General features: G+C 40.1%; 1 protein-coding gene across 5 annotated transcripts in view; it reads left to right on the forward strand.

Annotated features, from left to right (window-relative positions):
* npr2 (natriuretic peptide receptor 2) overlaps nucleotides 1–21,261 on the forward strand; it is a 77,945-nt gene that overhangs the window by 5,708 nt on the left and 50,976 nt on the right. For 4 of the 5 annotated variants that reach the window (XM_061847580.1, XM_061847579.1, XM_061847582.1 and 1 more), the window contains 6 exons: nucleotides 6,781–6,962; nucleotides 8,827–8,940; nucleotides 9,020–9,155; nucleotides 10,949–11,043; nucleotides 16,795–16,930; nucleotides 18,002–18,086. In XM_061847580.1, the coding sequence (XP_061703564.1) occupies nucleotides 6,781–6,962; nucleotides 8,827–8,940; nucleotides 9,020–9,155; nucleotides 10,949–11,043; nucleotides 16,795–16,930; nucleotides 18,002–18,086 (748 nt within the window). The remainder of the gene's footprint in view (nucleotides 1–6,780; nucleotides 6,963–8,826; nucleotides 8,941–9,019; nucleotides 9,156–10,948; nucleotides 11,044–16,794; nucleotides 16,931–18,001; nucleotides 18,087–21,261) is intronic. The other variant, XM_061847583.1, reaches the window with a different exon arrangement.

Here is a 21,261-nt window from a genome sequence, read left to right on the forward strand (position 1 = left end):
AGATAACACGCAGGGTTTTGGGCAGGTCAGGTCACAAATGAAGAAGAGGTGAGGTACAGAAATGTGTTGCAGCAGCTGTTTATGAATCCACCTTTCACCTCGCCTTCTAACCTCTTGCACACATTCAATGCACCTCTGTGTGAGTGAGTGAAAGAATGTGTTAGGGCTTTAGGGCCTGAACTGGTTACCAGCCAATTGCAGGGCACATCGAGACAAACAGCCACGCTCACAATCACACCTAGGGGCAATTTAGAGTGTTCAATTAATGTTGCACGGTTTTGGGATGTGGGAGGAAACCGAAGTGCCTGGAGAAAACCTACGCAGGCACGGGGAGAACATGCAAACTCCACACAGGCGGGACTGGAGTTGAACATGGGACCTCAGAAGTGTAAGGCCAACGCTTTCCAGCTGCACCACCTTGCTTCCCCTTAAAACATACAGGGTCCATTTTTTTTTTCATGTCGATTATACAACTATACAAATAATAGTAAATACTAATTAAAGCAAAGAAACTCCAAGTCCTTTTCAGTCCACTCGCTGTCGGATGAAGGACTATGCTGCTGCAGTGAGACGGCGGTCATAGAAGCTAATGGTTTTGTCAGGGCTTGCTCAGCATTCACTTTTATCCCAGCAGATAACCTCAAGGGTATCAGCTCTGCCAAGTGGGTCTAAATGATGAAACACTAAGACTGGGGAGAAGATCGCTAAAGTATTGGGATGACTCACATCATTTGAGCTTTTACAGCTGACAAAGTGATTGCGTGCAGTTGCGCAAACTCCTATTCGCCGCTGCCTTTAGTTCCCCAAATTCTTCCTTGCAATTCCTGGCAAACAGAGATGTGGGAAGTACTGCGGTCGGACGAATCAGAACCATACTATTTTCCATAATTAGAACAAAACATATTTTTAAAAAACACTCATTGCCACTGGATTTTACATTCTGTGTGTAAAGAACTCCCGGTGTGTTCGACAGTTCTCTCCGCAGAAACATCAGAGGTCACTGACATTGGATGAGAGCCTGGCTCACAATTTCTGTGCTGGATCTAACAAATGTGTTTGATGGTGTTAAGGTCAGGGTTCAATGGGGTGACTCAAGTTCTCCCACATCAAACTCAACCAAGCATACCTTTATGAACGTTACTTTGCCTGCTGGGGTTTAGTCATTTTGGAAGCGGAAAGGTACTTCCTTATTAATTTCAACTCTAAGCAGTTGTTAAAAAAACATTTCTGGACAATCAAACCAGTCATTAAAAAACATTTCTAATGAAATGAGTTAAAACTAAAGTCAGTGATGGTGTAGTGGTACACACGCCTGACTTTGGAGTGAGCATTTTGGGATCGATTCACGCTCAGTGATTGGTGTTGATAGCTATCCTGTGGCTGACTGGCGACCAGTTCAGGGTGTGGTTTCGTCCGAAGCTAGCTGGAATTGGCTGCAGCTCTCTCGTGACCCTTGTGAGGATAAGCGGCTTGGATAATGGTTGAATCAAAACAAAATTTTGTTGAAAACGCCATTTGGGTAAAGGCTCTGAGTGAGTTGAAAGGAGTAATCTGAAAAGTGAATACATTTCTTACATCTCCCATCACTCTAGTCAGCTTCTGAGTCCATTAAAGCCACTCAATACCAATATTTTTTCCTCCACTTTGTGATATGGTAGAATATTTAGTTATCTGAACAGCCTGTGAAATGTGTTTTCATTTGAAATGTTTTCGTTTCATTTGAAGAGAGAGAAGTACTTGTAGATTCCATTGATATTTGTATTTGTATGGAATGGATCTAGAGTATTTTATTTTTTCCTTTTTGGTACTACTGTAATGGAATGGCTTGGGGATACATTGGAACAGGGAGTCAGAATCCTTATTCTCTCTCCATAAACTGTAATGTTCTTTCAGGCACGACCTTTGACTTGAGAAAAACACTCAACTAGTACTCCACTATAGTGCTACTGTAACAATGTGCTCAAATAATTGGGTGGATCAGCTCTTTGAGGGGCAGCGAAGCTTCGCAGAGATTCCCGGTAGCTGCTGTCTCTGATCAGGATTCACAGCCTCACAAAGCGCCGCTCCACTGGCTGCCGATCCTGGCCCGAGGGTCTGTGTTTGCTGGATTGAGGCCAGCACGAACGAGAAGGTGCCTCTTGCCAAATCGATTGCAGTGACGCTCAGTAACTTGGGAGGGACTCGGGGCACTAAGTTTTAAACAAATATAATATGGTGGCAACTGATGAATATATTCATTAAATTTTCCATTGTTTTTCCCAATACAATTTTTTTCCCCTAAATACTGTATCTAATATGTCAATATGTGACAGTCAACATGTCTTAAATGAAATAGATTTAATCTCAGAAATGTTTCAAGGTAAATACAGTAAATATTGTGAATGCAGAGGAGAGTTACTACTTACTGATTATTTACTGTAATGGAAATTAATGCACGGTTTGGTTCATCTTGCAATAGGGGCCAGTTGTAATTGTAAATATGAAAATTGATTGGTGGGGAGGATGGTGTCTTAGATTGGTTTGGATGTCTGCCTCAGAGTCAGGAGAACTGTTCATCTGTGTGTTTGTATATGCCAAAATGATAATAATAATAATAAAAATAATAATAATAGGCGGAACAGTAGTGGGACTGGTTAGAGCGTCTGCCTCACAATTTTGAGGACAGTGGTTCAAATCCTTGCCCCGCCTGTGTTGGTTTTCACCGGGCACTCCAGTTTCCTCCCACATCCCAAAAACATGTAGTCATTGGAGACTCTAAATTGCCCTAAGGTGTGATTGTGAGCACTTGGTTAGGCTGGTTGCAAAAAGCCAAATAAAAAGTACGATATTCGGACAGGACAGTATTGTTTAGTTTTCCTCTGGTACTACTTTAGTGGCAGTTGATTTCAGCGGTTTCACGGAATTTTTTTTCATGATGAAATACTTTGAATATAGATTGTCATAATTGTAGCAAAGGAGAAACTATAGGTGTATGGCCTCAGATCTTGAAGAGTAGAAGTGGAACAACTTGACCAAACAACTTGAATGTGCATTTGTGTATTAGTCTGTCTACTTTAAGGCTACCACAACACACAAGCCCATTTTGCCCCGGACTAGTCGGGGCATTTATTTTGGGTGCATTCCAGGAGACAGCAGAACTACTTGGCATGGTATACTGTGATGGAACAGATGAGAGTTGGGGTCCAACATTAGTTTAACCAATGAGGAAATGTCTGCTAAGTGCCCTCTGAGCTGTGAGCCTCCGCTCCAGCATACGTCTGGAATGAAAATAATAATGGTTATATATTTTTGTGGCCCAAAAGCATGCCAGTGTAGGCGGTAGGGTGAAAGTTCACCATAAACACAGGGGCCTTAAAGTTGATTCCTGTTATAGGAGACAATGTGACATTGGTTCATTTATTATTATTATTAGTATTTCACCTCGCCTGTGAGCGGCTTACTTGCAAAACAAAGAAACTGGATAAAGTTTTAAACTTTTCATTTAGGTTGCAACCCAACTGAACATCAAAAGGTGCATTTGTGTACATTTAATGTTAACCTCAATTTTTTGGCAGAACCTGTTATACCAAAGGTCAAAGATAATGAATTGCAGAAAATAGTAAAACAAAACAACAACATATCTAATTAAACAATTCATATAGAAAGTTCTTTAAATGCCAAGATTTACTGTAAGAGAATAAAAAAGTAGTTCGTTGTTGTGTATTTTAAAAACAAGGCTAACAGATACAAAAAATAGAATGGGCCAAAATCAGACACAAGTGAAGAAAAGAAGTATTTGAACACCCTATCCTATTGCAAGTTCTCCCACATAAAGATCTTGGAGGGGTCTGAAATTTTCATCGTAGGTGCATGTCCACTGTGAGAGAGATAATCTAAAAAGAAAAATACATAAATCACAATGTATGATTTTTTTAACGATTTATTTGTGTGATACAGCTGCAAATAACTATTTGAACACCTGTCTATCAGCTAGAATTCTGACCCTCAAAGACCTGTTAGTCTGGCTTTAAAAGTCCACCTCCACTCCATGTATTATCCTGAATCAGATGCACCTGTGTGAGGTCATTAGCTGCATAGACACCTCTCCAACCCATATAATCAGTAAGACTCAAACTTGTAACGTGGCCAAGACCAAAGAGCTGTTCAAAGACACCAGAGACAAAATTGTACAACTCCATGGTGCTGGAAAGGGCTACGGAGAAATTACCAAGGAGCTTGGTGAAAAAATGTCAATGACCTGAAAAAAGGTGGGACCACTGTTTCCAAGGTGACTGTTGGTAATACACGAAGATGTCATGGTTTGAAATCATGCATGGCACGGAAGGTTCCCGTGCTTAAACCAGCACATGTCAAGGCCCGTCTTAAGTTTGCCAATGGCAATTTGGATGATACAGAGGAGTCAAGGGAGAAAATTTTGTGGTCAGATGAGACAAAATGGAACTTTTTGGTCATAATTCCACTTACCGTGTTTTGAGGAAGACGAATGATGAGTTCCATCCCAAGAGCACTATCCCTACTGTGAAGCATGGGGCTGGTAGCATCATGCTTTGAGGGTGTTTTTCTGACCATGGGATAGAACAACTGCACTGTATTAAGAAGAGGATGACATGGATTGTGAGATTTTGGGAACAACCTCTTTCCCTCAGTCAAAGCATTGAAGGTGGGTCGTGGCTGGGTCTTTCAACATGACAATTACCCGAAGGACACAGCAAGGAAAACCAAGGAGTGGCTCCCTAAGAAGCATATCAAGGTTCTGGCGTGGCCTAGCCAGTCTCCAGACCCAAACCCAATAGAAAATCTTTGGAGGGAGCTGAAAGTCCATGTTTCTCAGCGACAGCCCAGAAACCTGTCTGATCTAGAGAAGATTTGTGTGGAGAAGTGGGCCAAAATCCCTCCTGCGGTGTGTGCAAACCTGGTGAACAACTCCAGGAAATGTTTGACCTCTGTAATTGCAAACAAAGGCTACTTTATCAAATATTAACAATGTTTTTTTCAAGTGTTCAATTAGTTATTTGCAGCTGTATCACACAACTCATTAAAAAAATTAATGCATTGTGATTTCTGGATTTTTCTTTTTAGATGATCTCTCTCACAGTGGACATGCACCTACAATGAAAATTTCAGACCCCTCCATGATTTCAAAGTGGGAGAACTTGCAATATAGCGGGGTGTTCAAATAATTATTTTCTTCACTGGACCTGTATGCGTTGAACAGCACATTACAAGACATTATTCAACAAATGTTAAATGGTTAAACAAGAATTTTCATCGTATCAAATGCTACACACACTTTAGCGAGTATGGCCACATCTAGTGTTACCAGAATGCCTATAATAGACCATTGCGGATCAAAGGGATTGTCTTGCTTCCCAGGAGTTACTAATGTAAGTAGTACCAATAAATCATAATGACTTTAGAAAGCATGACTAGCCAAAACTTGACAAAATGTTGTGTTCTGACTGACTATTGTTTAAAGCAGAAATCGTAAGAATTCTCACAGTTTAAAGCGGTGATGTAGCAACATCTCTGTGATACTACATTCACATGCTTCTTAATCACAATGCAATTTTTGATACTATTTATCATCACATCCATGTAGTTAGGTTGAGGAAATGGGTGGGCATCTCAAGGACCAGACATTACTCATGCTTATCTCATATCATCTATTATATACATCTTTGAAAAATGGTTGTTCTCCAAGAGTCAGTGTGTTGTATGTGCCCCAGAGTCAGTCTTGGGCCTCATTGATTTTTGCACTCAACATGCTTCCTCTTCGGGATGTCATTGGCAGAGGACGAGAAGAAAGTAGGAAGGTACTGTAAATCATACCACTAGCATGCAGATGACATACACATTTAGTTTTCTTTCTACTTTGTGCAGATGAGATACTTCTACTGTGTGACTGTTTGACTGAAATTTAAAAACGGATGGCTCACAACTCCCTTGTGCAGAAACTAATGTGTGAACTGTTTATCACAACAGCTTGGCTCCAAGGATCTTATTCTAAAAATTTACACCCAAGCGTAATAAAACTTGACCTGATTTTCGATCAAGCCATGCTTTTTGAAAGAAATATATTAAAACTGTAACACTTTCCTGCTTTTACCACCTAAAAATATTTCGAAACTTAAATCTATTTCGTCTGATTCTGAACTAGAGGTTTTTCCATGCTTTTGTCTCCTCATGTCTTGAATATTGCAATTCTTCATTCATCTGTCTCAACAAATCTTCATTAGACCATCACCGCTGAGTCCAGAATGCCTCTGTTACAGTTTTGTTAAGATCCCTTAGGTTCAGCAGAATCACTCCGACTTTGTCGTCATTGTACTGGCTCTCTGTTAATTTTCAGATTCAGTACAAATTTTGAAAAGTCACATTCAGAGATGTGTTTGATTAATAATTGTTCATTGACCAATGGATAAGTAGACCAGCACTATTATATTAACAGTACTTCACCTGACCCTATCTTTTCTGCAAATATACCTCTCATACAGGAGAAAAATTATGGCTCTTAGGCTGAAGAGATTTTGAGACTCTCAACACAAAGTTGAATTAACTTCCAGATTTAGTGTAGGTGTCAGTATTATGGCCTTGAGTGTGTGTGGAGGTTGTTGAAACATTCCTAAACTTACCAGTCATTACTGGAATTATTGAATGTTCTTTAAACAAATATGTGAGTATTCATTATCTGTGTATCATTAAATAAAAGCGTTGGAGCAATACATAAAAAAGGATGATAACATATAAATAACTTTTCTTTCATTGTTCCCCCCACTGCAGTTGTGTACATATGCGGCCCCCTGGACACTTTCCTGAACATCATGAAACTCTTCCACAGCGAGATCCCAGACCCAGAAAACTACGCCATTTTTTATCTGGATGTCTTTGCAGAAAGCTTGACAGAGCGCAAACCATGGCAGAACTCTGACCTTGATGGGAGCGATCCCATCAAGGTCTTTAAGGTACGCTGAATCCAAAACACATTTGAACATCAACTCCTTTTCTGTAGAGCTTCGAGTCGTGCGTTAACTTGGAGTCTATCCCAGCTGAAGTTGGGCAAGAGATGGGGTATACGTCCTGGACTGGTCACCAGTCAATTGCAGGGCACATATACAGTAGTATACACGCAAACAACCATTCACACTTACCTAGGGACAATATTAGATGTATTTTTTGATTAACCTAACATAAATGTTTTTTGGAATGTGTGAGGAAGTGAAAGTACGTGGGGAACCTCAAGCAAGCACAGGGAGAAATGGAAACAATTATATTGGAATTGTAACTGCATTATTTTTCTTCCAATGTATGTAAGAGTTACAAAATGACAAATGGTACAACAAATGTTTCATTTTAGTATTGGACTTTACAAGTACTTTTAAATTAAACCCTTTAGCTCAGTAAATGTGCTTTTAGTGAGAAACATATATTGCCAGCATAATCTAATAAATTAAAACATAATAACATGATTGCAACAAAATTAGCCAACAAGCGATAAAGCAGCACTCGGTTGATTACTTTATTTATTATTATTTTATTTTATTATTATTTTTATTTGAAGTCCTGGAATAGATTAAGTAGGTAGAAGTGATCCGGGGTTCCCCTGGCAATGGACCTTTCCGACCTGTCAATCACTCATACAACAATAGCCAATCAGATAGCCACATTGTATTACGCTCCTCTTGCCATATTGTCCCACAAGCAATACTGGTTGTCAGTAGCGTGGGCTTGGAAAAGTTAACGTTACAAAGTAAATGGTCCTCAGATGCGCTTGGGGAATGTGCAATTCTGATGAAAGATATCTTGCTAGGTTACAAGGGCCTGGTTGATTCATTTTCCAAACCCTAAAACACAGTTGACAAAGTGTCTACGATGGATTAAGGCTTGCAGAAGACCGCACATACAACTAAATTTTCACAATATGAACAAACACAAGGCTGTATGTTCGAAGGTTGAGGGAGAAGTATCTTCTCTGAGTTGGACTTCATTATTATCAGTGCTTTATACATCGCAGGAGAACAACTTTCAGTTTCTTAGTCTAACACTGACCTGCTGAATGCAGTGTGTGATGTTTTATGCCGAAGAGTCGGGTTAGTGATAGGTAAGTGCACGATGTCATGCAAGAGAAATAAATGTCCATTTGTCTATTTGTATCACATTTAGACTTTTAAGAGCACTGGGTTCGATTACGAGCCAAGTCAAACTTTTTCATCTGGTGACTACGGTACTGACTGAGTTAATCACCATTGTTTAAATGCACTTGTAGAAAATCAAACCTATCTCACTTATAAAGACTACAATGATATTACACATGATCTGTCCAAGTAAAAAGTACTCACCCTGTGTTTACGATTCCACTATTTCATCCTGTTGGATTTCAATATGAAGTTTGTGAGACGTCAAACTTTTTAGCATCAAAGGCAAAAATTTCGCTGTAACTCTGACATTGTGTCCTGCTCCGTCCAAAATCTTATTTCCATGTGCATATCCTTGCGTGAAATATTTGAGACCTCGCTGTAGAACTCTCTTGGACAAGTCTTACGCATTTGGCAAAAAACATACCACAATATTATCTGGAATACGCGACACAGAATCGACTTCAAACATGTTCTGTTCAGTCGCCATTTTGGAAGCTTGTGGGACATGGCTAAGGGGGCGGAGCTTAAGATCGCCATCCGAAAGGTCCATAGATATAGGTGCTACATATCCTGTGTACCATCATATTTTTAAAAATGTTTTCATAAAGTTTTTATAGTAATTTAGACCAATACAACACCAATCTGTGTTGGATAGCTATGATTATCCTCTATTTTTCTGTGACCTTTTTAGTCCGTTTTTGTTATAACATACCGACCTCCTGATAATCCCGAGTACAAAGAGTTTCAGAGACGACTCCATGTGAGAGCACAACAGGATTTCGGTGTGCATTTGGAACCATCATTGGTATGTTAAATTAAATGCCCGTCATTATGGAGTTAATGTTAAGTGACGGGATCATAATGTCAACTTTGTCTTCATGCAGATGGACTACATCGCAGGCAGCTTTTATGATGGGTTTGTACTCTATGCAAAGGCCTTGGAAGAAACGTTGGCTGACGGCGGCGCTCAAAACGACGGCATCAACATTACAATGAGAACACAGAACCGGCAAATCTGGGGTGAGTAACTGCTGTTTTTTTTTTTTTTTTTTTTTTTTTTTTTTTGCAATAACTTAGCTTTTAAGTTAATTATGAGGGCTTCTTCACTGTGGTGCTGTTTCATTGCCGTACTGAGACACATCCGATTCTTCATTTGACGTTTTTGCTTCTTCACCTCCGCAAATCTCTTGATTATGTATCGTAGCTGCTTTTTTTTAAACCACAATATCAATCATTGCTTCATTGCCATTTTGTGATGTTTTTTTATTTTTGTTCTTAGTAAATTAAATAAACTCAATAGGGAGACACCTGTGTTATACGTTTGCAGGTCATACATTCCCTCTACAACTTCATAATGCACATTTCTGTTCCTTGTCCTAAACTCTTAGACCTTTCACAAGCAATAACAAACAATAATATTTAAATTAAGGTCTATACATGTCCACAATACAGTAATAGGAAAGGATATAACTTCATATTTGCCTTTTAACAGTTCCTTTTTAATTAGTTTAATTAAAGGGCCACTGTCAAGAAATGCATGATTTTTAGTATGTTATTAATGAAAAAACCGCAGCCAACATCGACCCGTGCGTTTTTTTCACCACAAAACATGATTTTGACGTATTCAGCTTTTTGTAACTCCCGCCATGAAAATCCTCTTGAGGGATTTGTCTTCAAGAAGAAGCAGGAAGTGACGAAAAGGACAGGACCGGCCTCATGTGGACTCGTTTGTTTCCATTAGTTTTCCCTCCCAGAAGGTAGCTCGTTTTTCCTTCGTGTTAGCCAAAATGCCGGCTCGTTGTATTGCTGGACATTGCTTGAACACTCGGGAGGATAGATTTACCCTTCATAAGTTTACAAGAGACCTGGTTCGTTGGGAAAAATAGATTGCACTTGGATATCGTAGAATGACACTTCTGCAACTTTGCGCATGGATGACGGGCTCTCCGCTCACATTTATTTTTTCGTATAGACATTGAAGTGAATAATGTTATATGTATTTTTCATTACAATATCTATTTTAGAATGTTTATAGGGATGACAGTTGACCTTTAAGTTGAAATTGAAATATTTCTTCAAAGATCAACACAGCCATTCCCCCTTACAAATGACTGAATCCCTGATTGAAACAATTAAGATGATTTAAAAAAAAAACACCTCACTCTCAAACTCAAACACTCAAATAACACTCCAGCATCAAATGATGTTAAATGAATGTTGATTCAGTCAACTTTGGGTAACTGGCACGCACTCGAGCCAAATGAGGATTATGATATGCCCTCTAAACAAAACCATGATATTGTTAATCAAGCATTATGACTCAAGTCTTTATTGAAATAGTCCATTTAATGTTTGATGTGGCTGCCCATGCTGCTCTTTGTTTACCTCATTGACTCCCACGTGCATTCACATCACTTTGCAGAAACAATGCATTTTGTCGTAGTTTAGACTCTTCTCAGTATTACAGTATGAAATGTGTTTTTTTTTCCCAAGAATCCTCATAATGAGATGAGCCACAAGATTGTGACATAGAAATCATTGTATTCTTTTATGAAGCTTCATAAGATGTGGTCTTGGGATCAGCATAATTATGAGAAATGGATGTGAACCTTTCTATTGCACAATGATAAACCATCTTAGAGCTATGTTGAAATCCCATCTCAGGAAAACCAAGACATAGCAATCCTAGAAAAAGAAACATTGCTTCGGTTTTATTATTCAACGCCCCATGAGTTCAAAGTAGCTCTCGTTTTTAATAAAGTATGAGGCATCACATTATCTGACTAGACCTTCAATGTGAATGTTGTTGCCAGGGGTGACAGGTCTTGTTACCACTGACCACAAAAACGCCAGGGATATAGACATCAACCTTTGGGCCATGACCAACCAGGACACAGGAGAGTATGGGGTAAGTGTACCCATTCTTCGAATTTATTGTTTTCTTTGAATATCTGCAAGTCACACTATATAGCATGTTCAGATCGGCCAGGTAAAAAATGAAAAGTACCATTACAGACTTACAAAAGCTTGCCAAAAATGCAGTTGAAAAGTTGTGCACACATCCATCTTCCCTGCTCCTCTTGCTCTTACCCGTGAATGCATTAAGGTTCACTTTGAATTCCTTCTTATTCCATGAGATGCAGTGAGATAAAAGAAAGTCAAACATAGAAGTCATTCCGTTTATGCCATTTAGGATGTTCAAGAGGCTTTGAGTGTATGTGTGTGCAAACATTTTCATGCATCTTAGCTGTCCACTTTCTTTTTATAAGACCAGTAGGTCTTTTATTAGCTTAAAAACCAAACAGACACAACACACTTTACATTCTCACTGCAGACAATAAAGACAACATGAGTCAAATATAATGAGGGTATATTTTTATATTTTGATACATTCATCCACCAATTTTCTATAGGCCTACTTTGGATTTGAAACCTGAAATGTGTGTTTGATTTTAACACAACAACAAATAGAAAAACGTGTGTTTTTGGTTTGGTTCTGATCCCCTTCGATTTGGAATTAGAACAGATGGAGATAATAAATGTAGGTTAAAGCGACATCTTTTGGCTATTAGTATCTTGACAAATATTGGGGTCCTGACTTCTGTAATGATAATATGCTTAAAGCCACAAAATTCCACCACACTCAGAGGAAAATATTTGTGTGTTGTGATCTGCAAAATGTTTTTTTTCTTTGAGAGCAAAATAAGTGGGTGAGCTACATTTGACTTCAGTCAGAATTGCATCAAGGCTGTCAGGGGAAGCGCCTGCTCTCATTTATCCTTGGCTTTAATTAATTGGTGCACTTCTATAACAGAGTGACCCGGGTATCCAGCCTTGTTTTATAATTTTCGTGCAGGTTTTAAGGTCTGCGATCAACTGGTGAACTTTCCAGGGTGTACCCTGCCTTTTGTCCAAAGTTGGCCAACTTCACAGCCTGATCTTCTTAGAGCTTCAGCAATTTTCTATACTACTTGACTTGTCCTTGTGGATGAGCTGGAGTCCAATTCAAATGTCTTTTGGGAAGAGGCTTGGTAGTCACAAGACTGTTCATCGGTCAAATGCAGGGCAGAGATTGACAAAAACAAGCCACACAAGCACCACATGACCGACACAAACCTCTTACAGCAGGGCCTGAGCTGAGAGTTGAACCAAAAATCTTGCACGTGTGAGGCTAATTATGTTGTGTGACTCTCAATTTATCTTGTCATTGTCAAGAATAGTATAGAAATTGAAAGAACTCTTTAACCAGTGGCGGGACAATGGTGCAGCTAAAAAGTGTTGGCCTCACAGTTCTGAGGACCTGGGTTCAAGCCCGGCCTGCTTGTGAAGAGTTTGAATGTTTTCCCCGTGGCTGCGTGGGTTTTCTCCAAGCACTCCGGTTTCCTCCCACATCCCAAAAAACATGCAACATTAATTGGACACTCTAAATTTCCCCGAGGTGTGATTGTGAGTGTGACTGTTTGTCTCCATGTTCCCTGTGATTGGCTGGCAACAAGTTCAGCGTGCACCCCGCCTCCTGCCCATTGACAGCTGGCATAGTAGGCTCCAGCACTCCCGAGACCCTTGTGAGGATAAGCCGCAAAAGAAAATGGGTGGATGGATGGATATTTAACCAGTCATTTTGGTCTCCCAAGTTTTTTTTTTCTAAATTTACCATATTTTCTTCTAAATATACGATGCGCCACATTAGACATGGCACCTTACAATGTCCTGGATCTTAATGTGCACACTGAGTTCCAATATTTGCAAATGTTGTTTTGTGACTTGTCCAACAAAAAACACTTAAAGACACTGGTTACACTGTTAGCATGCATGCCAGCAAGTGTTTTAGCATGTATGCAAGCTGGCATTTGATGGAACTCATGAGCCAGTGAGGAACAATTCCATTTCACATCTGTAGACAGAAGAAGCTTGAAGATGCATCATCCATTATTCGTGGATTTTTGTTTTTCACGGGGTGTAGGGAACACAAACCCCGCGAATAACTGGGGAGCACTCTACCTGATAATGTCAACTGTGAGCATCATGACGGAAACTCAATGTCCATCCATCCATCCATCCATCCATCCATCCATCCATCCATCCATCCATCTACCGCTTTTCTGGGTCGAGTTGCGGGTGGAGGAACTTTAGCAGGGATACCCCGACTTCTGTTTTCCCAGCCGCTCTATCCACCTACAGCTCGTGACCATGGGTGAGGGTAGGAACATAGATTGACCTGTAAATTGAGAGCTTTGCCTTTCGACTCACTCCCTCTTTACCACAATGGACCGATACAAAGTCCGCATCACTGCAGATGCTGCACCGATCCACCTATCGATCTCCCGCTCCATTCTTCCTTCAGTCATGAACAAGACTCCAAGATACTTTGACTACTTCCCTTGGGGCAGGATATCATCCCCGAACCTGAGAGGGCACGCCACCCTTTTCCCACCACAAAGTCGATCATTGAACTGAGACCTAGGGTGTCCTGGTGCCAAGTGCACATGTGGACACCCTTATACCTGAATATGGTGTTCATTATGGACAATTCTCGAGCCATCACCTTATCGTGGTGGAGGGGTTTGTGTCTCCCGATGATCCTAGGTGCCAAGTTTTTGGGCTTCACGCCCCTGGTAGGGTCACCCATGGAAAACAGGTCCTAGGTGAGGGACCAGACAAAGTACGGCTCCATAAACCTTGTATGACGAGTAAACTTGATGGATTCAGGTTTCCCTTGCAAGGACATGAGTCACCGGGCCCCCCCCTCTGGAAGGTGAGCGCCCGATGGCCGGTCTGCACCCGTGTACCGAAAAGGTCACATGGGTCACCTTCCCATGAGCTCACCACCTGTGAGAGGGGCCATAGGGGTTGGGTGAAATGTGAGCTGGGTGGGAGCTGAAGGCAGGGACCTTCCCAATCCCATTCCCAGCTACAGAAAGTCGCTCTAGGGATATGGAATGCCACCTCTCTGGCGGGGAAGGAGCCCAAACTGGTGCGTGAGGTTGAGAGGTTCCGACTAGATATAGTTGGATTCACCTCTATGCATGCTTGGGCTTTGGTACCAGTCCTCTTGAGAGGGGTTGGACTCAATGGACCTTTCCAATGGCAAACTAAAGCTCTGTCCCCTTAGCCATGTCCCACAAGCTTTCAAAATGGCAATTGAACAGAACATGTTTGAAGTCGATTCTCTATCACGCATTCCAGATAATATTGGGGTATGTTTTTGCCAAATGCGTCAGACTTGTCCAAGAGAGTTCTACAGAGGGGTCTCATCTATTTCACGCAAGGATATGTACACGGAATTAATATTTTGGACGGAGCAGGGCCCAATGTTACAGTGAAATGTTGGGGACTGATGCAAAAAAGTTCGATGACTCACAAACTTCATATTGAAATCCAACAGGATAAAATAGTGGAATCGTACTGCGCATGTAAAGCAGGGTGAGTACTTTTTACTTGGAAAGATCACCAGTAATATCATTTTAGTCTTTATAAGTGAGTGGGTGTATTCATTTGACTTGGCTCGTAATCGAACCCAGTGCTCTTAAAAGTCTGATGTGATACAAATAGGCAAATGGACATTTCTCTTGCATGACATCGCACATTTAGTATCACTAACCCGACTCTGCCGCATAAAACATGACACATTTCATTCAGCATGTCATTGATACACTAACAAAGTGAAAGTTGTTCTCCTGCAATGTATAAAGCACTGATAATAATGAAATCAAACTCAGAGAAGATACTTCTTCCTCACTTACCTTCAAACATACAGCGTTGTGTTTGTTGTCCACATTTAGCTGTATGTGTGGTCTTGCGCAAGCCTTAATCCATCGTAGACACTTCGGCAAACTGTGTTTTAGGCTTTGGAAAATGAATCAACCGGGCCTCTTGTAAGCTAGCAGGATATCTTACATAAGAATTGCATGTTCCCCAAGCTCATCTGAGGACCATTTTCTTTGTAATATTAACTTTTCCAAGCACACGCTACTGACAACCACTATTGCTTGTGGGACAATATGGCGACAGGGGCATGTCAAGCCAGGGGTTCAGACAATCCGGCTATCTGATTGGCTATTATTGTAAGAGTGATTAACAGGTCAGAAAGGTCCATTCCATTCTCGAGTTACCCAGAGTGAGAGCGCCTAGCAGGTGTGGGTATACTTATTGCCCCACGGCTCGGCACCTGTACGTTGGTGTTCAGCTCGGTGGGAGAGAGGGTAGCCTCCCTCCGTTTTTGGATGGGGGGATGGGTCCTGACTGCTGTTTGTGCCTATGCACCAAACAACAGTTCAGATTACCCACCCTTTTTGGAGTTCATAGAGGGAGTGCTGGACAGTGTTCCCTCTGGGGACTCCATTATTCTGTTGGGGGACTTCAATGACCACGAGGGCAATGACAGTGAGACCTGGAAGGGCGTGATTGGGAAGAACTCCCCCCAATCAGAACCCAAGTGGTGTTCTGTTACTGGGCTTCTGTGCTCATCATGGAAACTCAATTTCGATTGATCACAATCTATTCCAAGACATCGATTGACCTCCTATTTCTTCAGCTTGAAAAATGTTTCCCCTACAGGATGTAATGGAAATAGAAATTAGGTTGAGAGTGAAATGTACGCCTTTGTTAAAACTTTATGAACTGTACAGACAACAAAACCCTGTTAAATGAAAAGCTTGTTATTTAGAGGTGTGTGAAACAATCCTGTATTCTAATGAGTGCATGCTATATAACGCAACAGTAAATAACTATAACATAGTGACATACTTTTGAAAGAATCATATACCATCTAATGATGTTTTTGGGGGCAATAATTTTCTTAATCTTGCTTCATGACAACAGCGGGTAACCCTTGAGTGGTCTGGCCAAACCCCAAATTTTGACCTTATTCAACATTCATAGCTTTCATATTGATTATCCTCGTCCCCAAACCATTAATGTTCTCGTATGTAACTAACTATTCTCTCCATCTTTCATTCTTTAACCCCAAGAAAATTCTTCCACTGTTCTCTAAGTTAATATAAAATATTGCTGTGAAGCTCCCCATGTCCAAAATGATAACAGCAACTTGTAACATTCACATAGTTTATTTATGCAGTACATACAATTTGTTTTCTGTAGCTGCTCTTAACAGGCAAATGCAGCCCTTGAGTGATAAGCAACAGAAGGCCTGCAGCTACTATTTTACCTATTTTCGTCTGTGCAGACCCTACCCCCACACCCATCACCATCTGTATTGTTTTGATGATTCTCCGTAGGGGTGATGGCCTTCAATGTTAAAACAGAGAAGACAAAACATGCTACAAGCAATGTGGACGGGGTGGGTGGGGGTGTATGGGGGTGGGGGGAGCTGCAATCAAAAAAAAAAAGAATGTTTGAAACTCAGGAGTCATGTTTCACAGCAGGAAAACAGATGTACCATCAAAATAAAGCTCATGCTCCTCGATGCTACTGGTCAGTCTTTGCTTAGTCTTATTGTAGGATTATGTATGTGTTAGTCCCATGCTTCTCATTTCAACAGGGCTCAGTTCCAGGTTTCCTATTACTCTGAACAGGAAAGGTTGTGTGGAAAAAAAATGTTTTTTCTCTTGCTATGAATGCAGTAGTTCTTATGGGTTTTCGCAACTTTAATAATGGTTACAATGGATAAAAATGACTTTTTTATTTCATGTTTGTGCAGTTAGTTGCTTACTACAATGGGACCATGAAGGAGATCATTTGGTCCCAGACAGAGAAGATCCACTGGCCCAGTGGGGGCGCACCGCTGGATAACCCACCCTGCGTGTTTTCCACAGACGATCCTTCATGCAATGATGGTAGATATCATTTTTCATCACCGCTATTGATGGATTCTTTCATTAAAACAATAATGTGATTTTGTTCATTGACTTTGTAATATGTATGACTTTGATGGCTTTGTAACAGTGTTTTATTTTGGATATTTTTGCCAATGTAGTGCAACATAGTGCAATTACCAGGACAGGAAAACGATGCTGAGGATATGACAGAGCTGTGTACAAACTATTATTTGCTGCTGAACACGTTCAGGAAGAGCCAATGAATAGTTTTACTGAGTAAAGATGATGTAAAAATTTAAGGCTTTGTAAATAAACCTTTTCTGATGATAATCAAAATGAATTTTGGAAACAAGCTTGTGAGTGTTGTGGAGTCTCATGAGACCCAGCAGGAGCTGTCAAAATGATATTAATTTAAAAGTATTATTATGGGATAGTGTTGTATAACTGCGCTCCACTATAGTGATAGGTGTTTCTTATATTATAATATTATTATTATTATATATTGTTTCTGACATGAGAGAGTAAAAACGTTCGATCTAATAATATGCAGCACAACTCTAAAAATAAATATATTGACTCTTATCATAAAGAGGGTGATGTTCCGATCGTTCTGTTTTATTGGATCTCATTAATATGTGCAAGAGTAAAATTTTGTGTCCATATAGAAATTCCACTATTTCTAACTTGTTCTTATAAGTTCATTGGGTTCACTTGCACATTTATCTGGAGGCATTTTGAAGCAATTTTGTATTCATGGAATTCTTTTGACCAATTCTTGAAACAGAAAACCATAAAATACACACATTATAAATCAATAAAAATCAGTACATTTGTTGTGTTACTTTTTTTAATGAACTGCAACTACTTTGCTAAGCTATCGCATTATTGTTTACATTCTACATTTAAGGAAGCAGGTCTTTTAATTGCATGTAATAATTGATGATATCTAACAATCTCAAGTTGTGTAGCTATATTGTATTTCCGGATCTGACAGCTGTGTTTTTTTTCCTTTTCAAAGATATGAATGTAGACATCTGTTGAACATATGAGAGACAACTGAGTGTGGAATCTTTTTTCTCCTGTTTCCAGGTCAGCTGCCAGTTCTGGGAATTGTAGCTGTGGGATCTGGCTTGGCGCTCATCATTTTTGGAATCTCCAGTTTCCTCATTTACAGGTGAGTTTGAAAGCATGGTGCTGACGCAGTCTGTCTGTTCTGCTCTTAGAAAAAGTACAAATGTAAAGGGGACGACAAAGCGATATGTGGTTGAAGAAGGATTTATGGGTGACGCTGTTGTGGTATTTTCACAATTGTTGCCACAGAAACAGCTCAGCAGGTGATGATCTTAAATTTGTGGGTAGGAGCGTTAAAGCTGCCATGTGAGCCCATACACTGGGCCCAGTTAATGAGCCTTAAGTCTGGTCACTTTGTTTGTTATTGTCATCAAGTTAAGTCTAAATGCCACACAAATGTTAATGATTCACACACACAGCTGATGAGATGGTGAAAAAATAATTGGCTCATGTTTGCAGGGTTTCAAAAATCATTTGTCCATTAACCCTGACAATATAAACTATGTATACACATTTTTTTCTTGAAGTCTTTTTGTAATGAGTAACATAATCTGCTACCGTGGTAATTTATTTTACCTCTAGTAAGTTTAAATATTTATAGCTATATAAAGCAGCAGGATTAAGGCTTCCCTGCTATGTTTTTGTTAGTTAGGATTTAATGGGGGAGGCGAGTGGTTGAAAGGCTTCTAGAGCTTCTTTCATGTCTTATTTTACTAAATTGAACTAAATCTGGATTGATGAGTGTTATCATTTACTGTGCTAAGACAAAACGTTGCCTATGTTAACCACTGACTTGTGTGTGATAATTTTCAAGACAATGTTTTTTTTTTAAATCAGTGCTGACGTTTACATGACTGCATTTACCTTGAATTGCCCAGAATGATCGGATAATAAAAAAGTAATGAATTATTACAATATTTTTAAAATGATGCAGTTATACATACACATAAAAACAATTAATTCATTTATATGTTATATGTTGGCGGCACACTGGCTCAGTTGGTAAAGCATTGGCCTCACAGTTCTGAGGTCTCGGGTTCAATCCCGGACCCACCTGTGTGGAGTTTGCATGTTCTCCCCGTGCCTGTGTGGGTTTCCTGCGGGCACTCCGGTTTCCTCCCACATTCCAAAAACATGCAACAGTAAATGGACACTCTAAATTGCCTGTAGGTGTGATTGTGAGTGTGGCGGTTTGTCTCAATGTGCCCTGCGATTGGCTGGCAACCGCCTCCTGCCCGTTGACAGCTGGGATAGGCTCCAGCACTCCCCGTGACCCTTGTGAGGATAAGCCACGAAGAAAATGGATGGATGGATGTTATATGTCTTTATGGTTATTAATCACTACAAATACAATTTGAAGCCTGACAAAAGTCATTTCTACTTATGGCTCATATGAAAATCCTGTGACAACTGCTGCTGAAGGGAAGGGATTACGCATAAATAAAACAAAATTTAAAAATTTTTTAAAATGATTTCATAGCAAGCAACTGTAATAATCAATAAATTATTGTTGCATGACATCTAGGCTATAATCAAACCGCTATTAGTGCCTTGCTTTAAATGAAGTCTTTATGTTTCCTTCTAAAGACCATTAGCGTGCCCTCATTCTGAAAACCTGTCTGGTTCTCTTCCTCCAGAGACAATAATTTGCAATTGATTCTTGTGACCCGACTATCTGTCTTGGTATTGTCTTGCATGAATACATGAGGTCATGGTCGTTAGGAGCACAGCTATCGCCATGGTGGATGTACAGTATGGCGCTGAGTTTGCCTGGGAGCAAAAGTGTGTGATTTTTACCATGTAGTCTCTTTCCCCCTCAAAGCCGGATGACATTGAACTCAAATTTAAAAAAAAGAGGTGTGTCCTTCAGCATGAATTGTCTTGAATTAAAACATAAAAGGTCACTTCACAATATTAGAGGCAGCTCACCCACAACCCTGATGAGGACAATTGGTAAGGAAAATCGATTCACTCTGTCTGTACTATTTAAGAAAATGTAATGTAATAAAGGCTGACGTGGGAGTGAATGTTGACTGCTGCTCCCTCTCACTCCCACAAAGGTTATCACACTCCCTCACAATCCCGAGTGTTTTCACTATATCCCGCCCAATCCTGAGTAGTTAAGAGAAATTTCACCAAATCTGAAGTGTTCCTCAGAAATCCCAGTACTGATGACCTTTGTTCCCACTCCTGGCCAATCCTGTTACGTTAGATTCATTCCACGGGAATTCCTCATGACCTGTTGGGAATCCTGAAAAATGTCAGCTTCGAGCATGTAACATTCTTGTTGAAAGTCATCATCATGCAGTCAATCAAAGAGTACACTTGAGCATTATGAAATAATAATTTGAGAATCCGGCGGCACAGTGGTTCAGCTGTAAAGCCTTGGCCTCACAGTTCTAAGGTTAGGGTTCAATCCCAGCCCCACCTGTGTGGAATTTGCATGTTCTCCCCGTGTCTGCATGGGTTTCCTCTGGGCACTCCGGTCTCCTCCCACATCCCAAAAACATGCAACATTAATTGGACACTCTAAATTGCCCCTAGTTGTGATTGTGAGTGCAGCTGTTTGTCTCTATGTGCCCTGCGATTGAATGGCGACCAGTTCAGGTTGTCCCCCACCTCCTGGCCGTTGACAGCAGGGTTAGGCTCCAGCACTCCCGCGACTCTCGTCAGGATAAGCGGCAAAGAAAATGAATGGATGGATGGATAATTTAAGAATCCTACCAATTTTTTTTTTAGCAAAGAATCAGGTATTTGTAAAAAAAAATGTTTCGCTGAAGAGCAATGATTAATGCACAATGGAAAAAAATCAATTTCACTTAAAAAGCAATGACCAATTGTTTTTCATTCTGGAACTTGTCAACTCCTTTAAGCACCAAACTGGATTTTCTTGTGTAGAAATAACTTCAAACAAATACAAACAAATAAAACATAAACTTGCCATTTTCTTCTTCTTAGCATTTCTTGTAAGTACAAAATAATTAGTATTATTGTTCATTAAAAAAAGGCATAAGGAAGCTTTTGTGGAAATCCACTTCCGCAGCTGGCGTTTTAGGATATGACAACACAATGATGTCTTGTGCGTTTAAGAGTTTGGACCAGACTAACTAAAGTAAAGCAAAAATGAACACATGTTTGTCAGAAACAAATATTAACTTAAGACATGTTTTTGTCAAACTTAGCCACTTGCAATAATTTCATTGACCTACAGTACCTGACTCAAAATGTAGCTACTTGCAGATAGGCTAGATGTCCACTGGTCATGTATCTCACAGTTT

The sequence above is a fragment of the Syngnathoides biaculeatus genome, chromosome 17, assembly GCF_019802595.1.
Source record: "Syngnathoides biaculeatus isolate LvHL_M chromosome 17, ASM1980259v1, whole genome shotgun sequence".
Taxonomy (NCBI): Eukaryota; Metazoa; Chordata; class Actinopteri; order Syngnathiformes; family Syngnathidae; genus Syngnathoides; species Syngnathoides biaculeatus.